This window comes from Colius striatus, chromosome 3 (genome assembly GCF_028858725.1).
Source record: "Colius striatus isolate bColStr4 chromosome 3, bColStr4.1.hap1, whole genome shotgun sequence".
Classification (NCBI taxonomy): Eukaryota; Metazoa; Chordata; class Aves; order Coliiformes; family Coliidae; genus Colius; species Colius striatus.
Genome location: NC_084761.1, coordinates 51,764,012 through 51,776,606, shown reverse-complemented (window position 1 = coordinate 51,776,606; position 12,595 = coordinate 51,764,012). Strand labels below are relative to the sequence as shown.

The 12,595-nt window shown below is 40.4% G+C and overlaps 1 protein-coding gene across 2 annotated transcripts in view; it reads right to left on the bottom strand.

Annotated features, from left to right (window-relative positions):
• FHIP1A (FHF complex subunit HOOK interacting protein 1A) overlaps window positions 1-12,595 on the bottom strand; it is a 93,540-nt gene that overhangs the window by 10,388 nt on the left and 70,557 nt on the right. For both annotated transcript variants that reach the window (XM_061992811.1, XM_061992812.1), the window contains 4 exons: window positions 8,702-8,869; window positions 5,020-5,099; window positions 3,400-3,587; window positions 1,860-2,900 (listed from right to left, as the gene is read on the bottom strand). In XM_061992811.1, the coding sequence (XP_061848795.1) occupies window positions 1,860-2,900; window positions 3,400-3,587; window positions 5,020-5,099; window positions 8,702-8,869 (1,477 nt within the window). The remainder of the gene's footprint in view (window positions 1-1,859; window positions 2,901-3,399; window positions 3,588-5,019; window positions 5,100-8,701; window positions 8,870-12,595) is intronic.

Here is a 12,595-nt window from a genome sequence, read left to right as displayed (position 1 = left end):
TCCTTGTTACAAGTGGTGTATGCCACTGCCAGAGAGGTTACCAAGGTGTGTTCAAAAATTTCTCAGTGGAAGGGTGACTTTTTCCCCCAAAGAAATGATTTGAATGAAAGTTGGTAACTAAGCAGAGTTTACAAACTGTATAAGAAACAGAGGAAACCGATGAGAAGTCAAAAAACTATTCCTTTCCAGGCGATGCATCTCTGTGTGGCCATGAAGCCAAGCACCGACTGGGGAGCAAGGGCCAGTGGAATAAAATCTCCTCTTCCTGAACGCCACATCCTTTCTTGCTCAGGGCAGATAGGGATGCCAGTGTTTCATGTTGTAAATGGCACACTGACACCACAGCAACAGGACATTTTCTTCACAGATCCATAGGCCTGAAGGGAGCACCTTTGCACGGCTGAAACTTACTGATTGTGGGAACCTCTGTCTGGTTATTTGATTCTGCAGAGAGAAGCCTCATCCCACAACAGGATCTGAAAACAATGAAAGCAACCAAACACCCTTATCACGCACATCCACAAACATACGACAGCATTCCAAACCGAATATATTATTGTATTTGAAAGACACTACCATTCCAACATGTCTGAGGTATTATTATGAGCACCTCCACGAAAGCAAGGTAAACAGCCTGAAGTAAACCAGTTGTGGATGGGGAGCAAACAGCAAGGGGTTTTGTTTTGTTTTGTTTGTTTCTTTGTTTTGCTCAGTTGTGGGGGTTTTGTGGGTTGGGGAGCTATTGGTGCAGGTTGTTTGGAAAGGAACGAATGGAGGGAAGGGCTAGACAAAGAGACATACACACATTTTTTTAGCTACATTTGACAGCAGATAATGGGAAAGAGAAAGGTTTGAATGTGATTAGCTTCTAGCACAAGGAAATTGCTACCATAGTAAAAATAGAAAATTGATTGAACAACAGGCTGAATTTTCCACTTAAGAAACGGTGCCAGGCAGGCTGGCCACAGCTGACCACAAAGGGCTGTATTTCAATGGACACAAATGTTTTCCCCCTCCTTTCAAATGAAGGAGAAGCCATTTTATAGAGTTTTGCTTTGGATGAGGAAACCTAGATACATTATTCAATTTTATTATTTACATTTCTGTGGTATCTAGTAGACCTAATTAAAGATCAGGAGCCCACAGTGCAAGGAGCTGTACAAATACAGATTAAAAGCTCACTCCAACCTCCAGTAGCAGTGTCATTCTTTGATGGCTTGGACAGTATGCAGAGACCAAGCATAAAATGGTGGCTGGCACAAGACCGAAAAGCACACCAACAGTGAGGGCCAACCTGGCACTGGAGGAATAGGATGCCAGGGCAGAGCATGGAGAAGGGCAGGTACCGATATGGCACCAGTGCTGCCACCTAGTGCTAAAGTGTGAAATAGCAGAGAGGAAAAATTGGTAATGTGATACCTCATCCACTGAGTCAGAGATGGAAGCCACTAGAAAAAACAATTATTTACACCTGGATATTAGAAGAGTTATTGCAATCCCTTTACAACTGCAAGAGCTTTCTCTGGAATGATACAGCTCTCATATACAAACAACATAACCCCTGGTCAAGGTTTTAAATAATCACAAAAAAAAAAAAAAAGAAGCCAGAAAACACCTTGAGCCACCATCATTTGCTGTCACTCAACTGTTTGCTCTGCTCTAGTTTCACATTTGATCTCTCACTTGTCCTTGGACCAGCCTCAGCTATTTGGGCTATAGCCGCCTTAGGGCCAGGACTGTTCCTTGCTCTACGCTCTACGCTCATGCTGTGTGCTGCAACAGCATGCTCCCATTTGGACACCTTTAAACACCATCCCTTATTCTTAGTTGTTATGAATGTAATTAAGAGGACATTCCACCTGTAAATGGAGCACTCTGGCTCCTTGAAGCATGTGTGGGAGAGACATCCTCCTTTGGTCCAAAGGGAGGTGACATGCTCTCCGCAGAAGGGGTGTCTGCTGAGAAATTCTCAAAGTCATCTTCCTCTTCTACAGGAGAGACAAGGTCAGGAGTATCCAACTTCTGCTCCTCCAAGTTTGCATTGTTTGGATCCAGTTCCTTAATAATTCTGTCATACTGTGCGATGAAATCCTCACCATCTGTGCTCAGCAGTCTTACACTTAAGCTACGATCTGCCTCCTGAGGAGAAAGCTTCAACTCTAAGTCTGGCTGTGGATCAATCTCAGTCATTTTCTGGTTTGTTTGTTCTTTCATTACACCTGAAGTCAAGCTTGAATTTCTCTTACTGTGCTCATCCAAGTCCGTTTCCAGCTGGCTCTTTGCAAGAGGCCCATTGACTACAGTCTGGCTTTGGACCTCACATTCTCTGGCTGCATTTAAAGTTTTCTCCTTGTAGTGGTCATCATCTTGAGTATCCTTCTGGGCACATAATCTGTAAACCATAACATCATCCTGAAAGTCTGATTCCTCTATGTAAGATCCTTTGACGAGCATGATGGCATTTTTTTTCATTTCTTGAATGTGTTTTGGTGGCTCTGCAGGTGGCTGCACCTCTGTGCTTCCCAGATCATCTGACGGTTGTGGTGAGCTCACACCAGAGCCAGGAGAAATCCCTGTGTCATAGCTATCATCCCATTCTAGCTCCAACTGCATCTTCTCACCAAACGCAGTTGTTTGAGAGGCACTACATGTGCTTGGTGTCCTTTGCTGGAGCCGAAACATAGGGTGTTCCACATCCGTACTGTTCTCCTCAGCAAGCGTTTGGATAAAGGTGGCTGGATCAGGGTTTACTCCATCATACAAGGCAGACCAAACCTTACAATCTTTCAGGCACTGCAGGATGGCTTCTTGAGCTTCTCCCAGGTACTGCAAGTAGCTGATGTCCACAGCTCTTCCATATTCCACAATGCAAGTAGATTCAGAAGAGCGTCTACCAGAATCTGAAAGTAAAGAAGATGACTCATACCATGAGTAACATACCAAAAGTTCTCTAGCAGGGTAGCTCCTAAGATATGGCAGGTGGAGTCTTTAGCCCAGGCATCTAATAAGGCAGGAAGATCAAAGATTAAGAAATTTGCTGGTAAACATATATGTCTTGCTCCTGTTGCCAAGATGGAGCTGTAACTCAAGATTTCTGAAAGACCAGCCCACATTCAAATCATAAAACAACAGCAACCACTCTGGAGCAGCAAGAGTTGCTGTCATGCATCTGTACATTATTTTCATGAATGCATATTCAAGTTGCACAGTGGTTAAAATGTTCCAACAGACCTGGACACATGGAAGGAATTAAATAAGCTTTCCAGTCCAGACTTGCCCAGGTTGTTGTTGTTGTCCATTATATTTCCTCCCCCTCCCACCCTTCCCCACCTCCTCCCATGAGCTGCTTAGCAAGTCAAACTCAGTTCATGATCTGGCCTTCCCCTGAGCACCAGTTACCTTTAGTTTGTGCTCCTTTTGTCCACAGAATATAATCTTTTCCTTGGGTTTCAAGTGTCAGGGTGATCCCAGTGGAGCAGCAGACCGGTGTCAGGGACAGCAGTTTGGCAGCAGTTACAGAATAACAGTCTCTCTCTTTCACAGCCCTTCGCTGGCTCAGCATCATGTGGTTACATGGGATCAGATACCTGTAACAGCAGTATTTAGCATTACTCCATTCTGCTTTCATGTAAGGGAGACAACAACATATGAAATCCCCTCCCCACCTTCCTACTCTCTCTAAATTAAAAGAAACAGTAATAATAGTCTTGAGAGTAATCCATACCTCTCAAGAGCATGAAACTCTGACTCCTTAAGCTATGGTTTCATGAGGAACTGTCAAGACGAGCAGAGCTAGGAGATTAGTGGCATCAGAACCGGGAAACTGAACAATCCTTTGCTGGTCAGAGCAAACTTGCTGTAAGAAGGGATGAAAGAAGTGTGGGATGGGCAGATGTCAAAAGTCAGATGGGCAGTTTAGTCCCACTATGAATGAGTTTTGTCTCAGAATCCTTCTTTGTTTTCCTGGGAAATCCAGAGACAGTTTATGCTTGCCAGGCAAGCAGCCAGCAAAAACGAAGGAGAAGTCATCAAGGTATTTTACTATAGTAGATCAAGACTATGCTGTCAGGCAGAGAAGGGGACAAGCTACTGGGAGTACAAGGAAAAAAGGAAGTAGACTCATGACAAACTTCTTTAGAGCGCTTTTGTTCAACTTCTTAAGAGCACTTTATTAAAAGCCTCAGTGTCAACTGGACCAATGTTTATTCATTTAACGATGTAAACAAATTCTAAAGGATTCCCTAAATAAACAACCAAAAAAATTAAATACAGCATTGTTAGAATGGTGACATATTGGAGTTCACAGAGGTCCAATCAGCATTCCCAGGCAAAACAGACAGAGCTATAGGGAACTTCACCTTAATGCCTGGGGGTGGAGGGAGTATCTGAAATATTCATGTAACCTACAGTACTATTAGCCCAATGTAGTTACAGCAATATTTCCAAAGAAATAATCCATTCTCATCTAATACACACACCAAAATTATAAGTCAGTGTTCTAAAGCAAGGCATATAACCACAATTTAAAAGCAAAAATAATTAACGCATTCAGTACATTACATAATCTACCTCCAACACTTCAGGAACCTGAAGTACTCTCAGTGAGAGAGGAATCAAAGAGGTGGAAAACAACAAGGAGGAAGCTGGAAGCTGCAAACAAGCACATAGCTCTGTATCACAGTGTATAATACACTAGAGAAAACAACCAGGAGAGAAGAATCATACATTTAGAAGCAGGGAATAAGCAATTTGGAGGTGATAAATATATTCTTAGCTTCTCTTCTCTCACTTTTATAGCAATAAATCACAAGAAAAAATTCCTGCTCCTGAAGATCACAGGACGTAAATCACACTTCAGGTCTGGAAGACTTTTGTCAGGATCATAAATACTTTTATTATCTCTGTAGTTGCCTGGATTTCTGCTCCTTTGGAGAACTTTCATCCAGCTCTGCATCCATAGGCAGAGACCGTATGTCCTAAAATTAGGATGAAGAGTGAAAAAAGGAGTTTGGGCTTTACCTTAAAACTAGCTGTAACATCACATCTTCACAATGCAAGCCAATAAGTGTTCTGAACAATGCCAAGGAGACCACACAGAGCTGGAAAATGATAAATGTTGTCAATTTTTCATCTGGAAATTGTACCTTTCCAATCTTCCCTGAATACTACATTACAAAATGGTGGCTCTGCCAGTAAGTCATGCTCCACAAGACCCTGCTAGTCTGATTTCTTTTTTTGTCAGCACCCCATGGGATTTTTTATTTTTAACTTGTCTAGAGCTATACACATAGCATGTTACATTTTAACAAAATACAATTCAGAAGTTTTCTTCAAATAAGTTATTTAAAAAGCAGTAACTGGCCAGTCTCCAATATTATACAAATGTATTAATTTAAGTCAGCAGACACGAAACCCCATAACTCCCAAGATAGTTTTTACCTCTGATACAGAATGTGAATCAAGCAAAGGTCTTTTCTGAAATAAAAGTTATAAATCACCTCAAGTTTCTATTGCTTTAAGTATGAGGAGTGATTAGTGTTCTGCACATTAAGAAGCTGAATGCTTCTACAACTATAGCTTATTGTACTGCCACAGACAAGGATCAAACAAGTCATTTTTTGTCAGAATCTACTCTATCTGTTCACAGGTCACTTGAACAGCTGTAAGCTATGGCAAAAGCCATGAAGATCCTTCCTGTGGGACCAGGAGAAATGAAAGAAAAATGAGATTCCTCCATAACTAGGCATTTGAGCAGTCACACTCAGACAAAAATCATACCCACTCTATGATAAGCACCCACTTTCACAGTGGCTTTAGGACTGTCTGGAAAGATGGACTTCTACTTACTGGCTTTTTCTGGCCACTAATTAGACATACAACACTTTCAAAGCTATCATATAGTACAGTCTACCTGCCAGCTGCTTGCTAGACTGTTGTGCCCCAAATGGTAGAAGGATGAGCTGTAAGCTTTCACTGGTTTCCACTGATCACAGCAGCATATCTCCCTGCTTCTTAATGCCTATTTCCTTGGGCACATTCTCCTGCGCTGCTTTCTTGTGGAAACAGTATCTCATAGCTGTCTTAGACTCCAGGGCCAGGATGACTCTTCTAAGAATTATTTAGTGTAAGTTGACTCTTTTCTGAGTTTCAAGTACTGTTTAAATCTTGCCTCTCCCTATGTTAGTCATGTAAACCCAAATAATTAATATATGAAATTAACTGCACTTTTGAGTAGCAAATAGAAGAAATGGATTAAGATAAAATAAGGAAAAGTCTACAGATATTTCTCGCCTTCATTTTTTTCAGTCACTTTGTAATTTATTCAGGATTAAATCCAGCATCCTGCCTAGGCATGGCTTGTCTTCCACACTGTAGAATTTCCTCCTCTTCTCTGCAGTCACTCCCCTCAGTCCCATTGTCAAAATGCTCTGCTCTAGCTCTGCAATGGCACATTGAAATGTCCCTCCCTCCAGTCTGTGCTTTCTCAAGAATGTCAACTTAAAGACTCTGTGTTTCACCATTTCCAGTTCTCTCTTTCATGAATGATGAATGACTCAGCTCCCCTACTATAAGATCAGCTGTCCACAGTGATCAAGAGTAAATGAAAGCATAGATTTATTGAAAAAATACATATACATACATGTATTTTCCCCTACTTGGTAGATATCTCTGTGAAACGGTTAAATAGTAAAGTATAAGTGAACTTCATAGCCTCTAAAAAAATGAAGGATTCTCTAACTGCCTTCCTAAGTTTGGTCATTGAACTAACACACACAGAAGAAAGGGAATAAACAGAGAGAAGAGAAATGGGGAATACTCATCAACTGGCCTGCTGTGAGGCAAAGCAGAGCTCAGACTTGTTGCCCTGCCACCACTGTCTGCTACACGTACTTGGCCAACAGTTAGGCCAAGACCTTATGTCTACAAAAATAAATGAAGAAAGTAAAAGTGCAAGAGAGGAAGAAATAACCAGAACTGGAGTCCTTACTGGGGACATGGGGGCATAGTTGAAGAACTTCACAACAAGCTTTAGAAAAAGTCAGATGCTTGCATGAAAGGTGTGTTCTGGCTGGGGGACATGGGAGAAAAATCAGGAAATCTTGTTCCCTGTGTGAAACTTACTGAAAACCCAGTCTAGCTTATTATTATTATTATTTTCACAGTATGAAGAAAAAAAACTGCTAATGCCTTAAACTCTCCTGTATTTAAGAAGCTTCAGCTCATAGGGAAACACTGCTTAGTTGTCTTTGTAATCACACTGGACATGAGAAATCCTCTGAATAAATAAAACCAGTCGATTTCATCATTTTGTAAAAAATAAAAGATTTAAAATATGCCCAGGAGACAAAAAGGATGCTGTTTTCACAAGTCCTTCGGCCACCTACCTATACAGAAGTTTAACCCTGTTGAATTATCAGTAAGTATTTTCATCAGTAGTAATGTACACAGTTTTTGTGGTACAGAAACACACAGAAGGCTGCAGTTCTGGCTTTTGCACTTGGTCAAGCTATACTGCAGAAAACTCATTTAGCAGCACAGAATCATTCTGCCTGAAATTCTGAGTTGCTCAAGGCTGCAGAATTCTTTACAATTCCCATCCTCATTTGCCTATGGAGCAGTAATTAATGATCAGCAGAGACAACAGCATTTCCATTTTTGTCGATAGAAGTTGTTTCAGTTTTCATAGTTAATCCATCTCAGAGATGCAGTAACAGCAGCATATATCTGTACTTGCAAGCACTCACATTTCAAAGCAAATTTCAGATGAAACTGCTGTCCCTAATACACAAACTTAATGCACATGCTGGAGTTCTGGCTTCTCTGGTACCTACACTAAAACATTATTTCATCCACGAAGTTGTACATCACGAAAGATTTGGCCAAGACTGCCATCCAAGCAAGGCTCAGAAGCGCAACAAGTAGCCATTTTTCTCTATCAGAAGATCCAAGTGCTAGCATAGGAAAGTATTATCTCTGTCAGATGGCTCTCCGGCTGCTGTGGTACATTGTGTCTCAGCTGAGAACGGGCTCAGTATGAACTTGAGATAAACCTTACTACATGGGGTAGTGAAAGCAAAGAAAAGGAAGCAACAATCTGATCACTTTAGCAAGAAAGCTCCTTCTTTTAATCAAAGAAGAAAGTAGACAATATCACATTTAAGTAAACACGCTACAATAATACAGGCTTGATTTCTGAGGGATATATTGGCAATACTGCAATTCACAAGTCAGGTCAATTTGGAGACTTCCTTATAGGGCTCCCATCATCTCCCAGAAGGATTACTTAAAAAGGCTTGTTGCTTGGCAAAACTTCAAAGATCAAAAATGCTCCTCACTACAAGTATATTTTTCAGTCCCTGGGTGAGTTACCTATGGCAGCACTAATTCAGCAGTATCCAGTATAAAAATGCTTCCAAATTTACCTTTAATCTTCTAACAGAATTCAGACTTCTAGAAGCCCTCATCTCCCTCTATCTCATTCCCCGTATGTGTGAAACCACCTCACACGTTTATCAGCTTAGTATAGTGGTAGCTAAATGTCATCACACACGTTAAAAAAAAACACGAGGAGGTGGAGAAATCACACATTTGGCTGAGGGGAGAAAATTCCTAGCTGAACAGATACCCACTGAATATATGGAATCACCCATTTAAATATTTATAATGCATACTGAGTACCTTGACTTCCTCCTTGTCTTACCCGGAATGGTGTGTTGATTCTGCTGGTAAGTGTATCCAAGATATGCACATTCTCATGGCGGTGCAGTAAAATAAACCTGAGGAAAATCTTGAGAAGGGCTGGCTCTGAAACACTACGCAAAAAGAGATCCAAGTATGCAGTAGTAGTCATCAGTTCTTCCACAGTCACCTACAAGCAAAAATAATGTAAATGCAAAGATACTGTTCTTACAAAATGTCCATCCATCCTTCCATCCCTCCCTCCCCTGCAACTGTATATCTGGCAAACACTCTAAGCTCTCCATACAGAAAACAGCCACAAAAACATTGAGGTCTTTGCTTTTCAGTTTGCAAAAGACATGCTTCTGAATGACTCACAAGCATTTGGAACCCATTTCTTATCTGTCTTGCTTCCCCAGGAAAAAGAAAAAAAATCTCCCCCAAACTGACACCCCAAATCTCACACATACTGAAATACAAAGAGGCAAATCATGCTCAAAGCTCCCCCACCACCTTGCTGCCCACATCAGCTCTTTTGCCATCACACTTCTGTCATCTTTCAGAAGCTTTTTCAGATGTTGTGAAGGTCTGCATATACCACTTTATTAAAAATAAATGACAGAGTACCATCAAAGCACAGTACAATCTCATGGATCTAGAGCTTTAACAAAAAAAACCCCGCATAGCTATCCAGAACTTTGCCACAATTTTCCTCCTCCTTATTTGCCCACAGCACAATTCTTCATCATACTCAACTTTTAAAAGGAGTATGTATATACATGCACACCCACACAAACCAAAATCTTCACTACTCTTTTCCAATATTCACGTGACATGTGTATACCATAACCCACACTGCTCTGCTTATTGCCATCCTTTGGAGCTTTTTTCACAGCATACATTGGCAAGGCAGGGAAAATTCCAAAGGCCACCTCTGCACCACATACTGCTGTTGCAAAGTCAGCTTTTTAAAAATAGTTACCCAGGCACGTAATGAGCTTAAGAGCACAAAGATAAACCCTTAAATACAAGAATCTACCTATATGAAAGGAGGTATTAAACATCTTTTGTTTACCAAACTCAGCTGGATCAATGAAAAGACTGAATTTATTAAATAAAAAAAAATTCAAAGCTCTCACTAAAGAGCTAAGAGGATTTAGAAAATACTCAGAAGGGCAACATTTACGTAACATGCTGTAAATATTAAAATCCCCGTTCCATTATGCTGCATGTTAGCCATGTACACAGTTATGCCACGCTGCAAACGTTCTCTTTAAAGCATTTATGATCACAAGCTGCTTCTGGCTGGTTACACAGAACATAGGAATGCTGTGTGCAGCCTGCAGACCTTATGGAGAGGGGGCACCAATGAGGAGAACAGAGAGAAGCTCTAAAGTTAAGTTTATTGATTCACTCTTATTCTGATGCTTTATTCTGATACTCAGCTACACTATCCTTATAACACAGTGGGCTACTTGTTCATTTTGGTATTAGAAATAAAGCATCAGGAAGTAGCAACAGTAAAAATTTCAGTGGGATGGGAAAATAAGTTCATCATCTTGGTTTGTTGCAGTAAGGTTGGTCAAAATCAAGCATTAAAAAGTGAAAGGAAAGGAATGAGGCTCACTTTCACAGGATATGTGAACTCTGGAAGGCTAACTAAGCAACAGCTAGATCTCTAGTTGTACGTTCAGTGCTACCAAAACCAGAAATGAGAATACAGTTATTTCACAAAATAATATCTGTTAACATATACTCCAACTCAGAATACAGCTTATGAATTCACTCATTCCTCCTCCTCCTCCTCCTTCCCCCACAACTGTCAAGTGAATCAAAAAAAAATTGAAGTCACTAGGTTAAGCACCCCAAAGTTACAAATTGCCAGAATTAGCGCTGTGGCTACATCCCCAACTCAAATTCTGTATTACTGTAAATACATGTACTGCATGTACACACTTTTTTCCATGGGGCTATCGCTACATTTCAACCATCAAAAAATCTGCTCAGGAAATCAGTGAGGATTATGAAACAAAGGAAATTGTTTGTGGTAGGAGCTGAGGTTCTTCCTTTTTTTTTTTTTTTAATTGCAATAGCCAAAAGGTGTGGAGACCTGTGGGGTAAAAAAGAATGTCCTTCTGATAGAAGCTGTTGATTGTTGCCTTGAGCAATGGGCAACAAATTTTAAATACCAGCAAGATGTAAAAAGCAAAACCCATTAAATCCATCATGTGACATCATTATGATAACATACAGTTCACTGGAGAGTTTAAACCCTCTTAGCCTTCTGTCAAGGAAAGGCCAGATAGAAGCAATACATTGTTATGTCTGTGTCACTTCTTCATCCTTATGGAGAAATGGAAGCATATTCTTGGCCTGCAGGTTTCACAGATGCTTGCTGACAGCAGAGGAACAGGCCTATGTGTTAGTATAAAATGCCAAAGCTGTAAATGAAAGCAAGAAAAGCCAGCAGATTCACAAGGGTAGTGACCTTTTTCTGAAATTTGTACTGGTGAAAGAATGCTTTTCAGAGCATGTATCATGAATGAAACAAAGAGCAGAAGAAAGCCAGCTAGAGACTACCTTAAAAAAGAAATGCTCAATTCTGAGAGCACTTTCAGTGCTCTCAACAGCTTGGGAACTAGACAAAAAACATAGCATACATAGTGAACCCCTCAATGATACCATTAAGCAGAGCTAGAATCATTAATCATCCAATGATTAATGAAGCCCAAATCGTTCACAGAAATTACTTGGAGACTTGTTAAATCTTAATTGATTGAGTTGAGCAAGGAAGTAGGGGGTTGTGAAGGGTGCCACATAACACTTTATTTCATTTCTTCTTGGGAAAGTTGCTGAATCTGAGTAACCATTTTCTGAGAAAGAAGGAAGTTTCGCCAAGATTTAAATGGATTTGTAAGAATCTTTGTTCCATTTTTTCAAAGAAAACACACTGCCTTATCCACAACACTCCTTCAAACTTGTGTCATAAATTAAGCTAGGATTTATTTCTCAGCTCCCTGTGCAACTCTCAAGGCAGCCAAGTTAATGCTGCACGAGTAATTTTAATGCCATCATGTTCTAGAAGTTGCAGTCCTGTCCCAACGTGCCTTTGTGTGTTCCGTGTCCAAACAAACCAGCAGTGAGACTATCCCTCCACTTCCTCACAAGAGCAAATCAAACAAAAATGTTGCCTTTTGGCATTTGAAACTGAAGGCAGGTGTGCAGCTGAGGAAAACAATCAATTAACTTGGCAAGCAGACATCTGTGCTTTTACAATTGTATCTTATTTTGTCACCTTGTCTTCTGGGTTTGCTTTTACCATATCTGACAGTTAAGTGTAACTCTGAAGGTTTGAGGCATCTAGAGAAGTCTTCAAAAAGGTTCATTTTAGCTCCATGAGGCTAATTTTCCTTTTACTCAATGAGATACATTAACCCGCTCTGAATGAGCCTCTAGGGAACACACTTTTTTGCAATTAACTAGAGAAGGACACTGGAGAAATCAGTTACGCTAGACAAAACTCAGCCTTGGCAAAACCCTTTTAACTCTGTACACCTTTGTAGAGATCACATTACACATAATATATGGAGTGCTGGAAGTGAGACTCTTTCAAATTTGTGCAGCTATTACTGAAGATCTCCATTTTCTGAGTTACCGAAGCCATGCTATTAAGCTTCATTGAGACACCTGATGGTTGTCTCTTCTTAAACTAACATCTCATGAGACAGATTTGGTGAAAGTAGGGAAATCCTTTCTAACAAATTCAAATTGATACTAAGGTAAATGACAAAAGAACAAATGTTACCAAAAAAACCCCATTTACTACCCCTTGTCAAGCACGTCCATTACAGTCAAACCCCGAGGCAGCTTACAAAACCTTTACTACAAAACCTTTACATCATTGTAACCATTGATT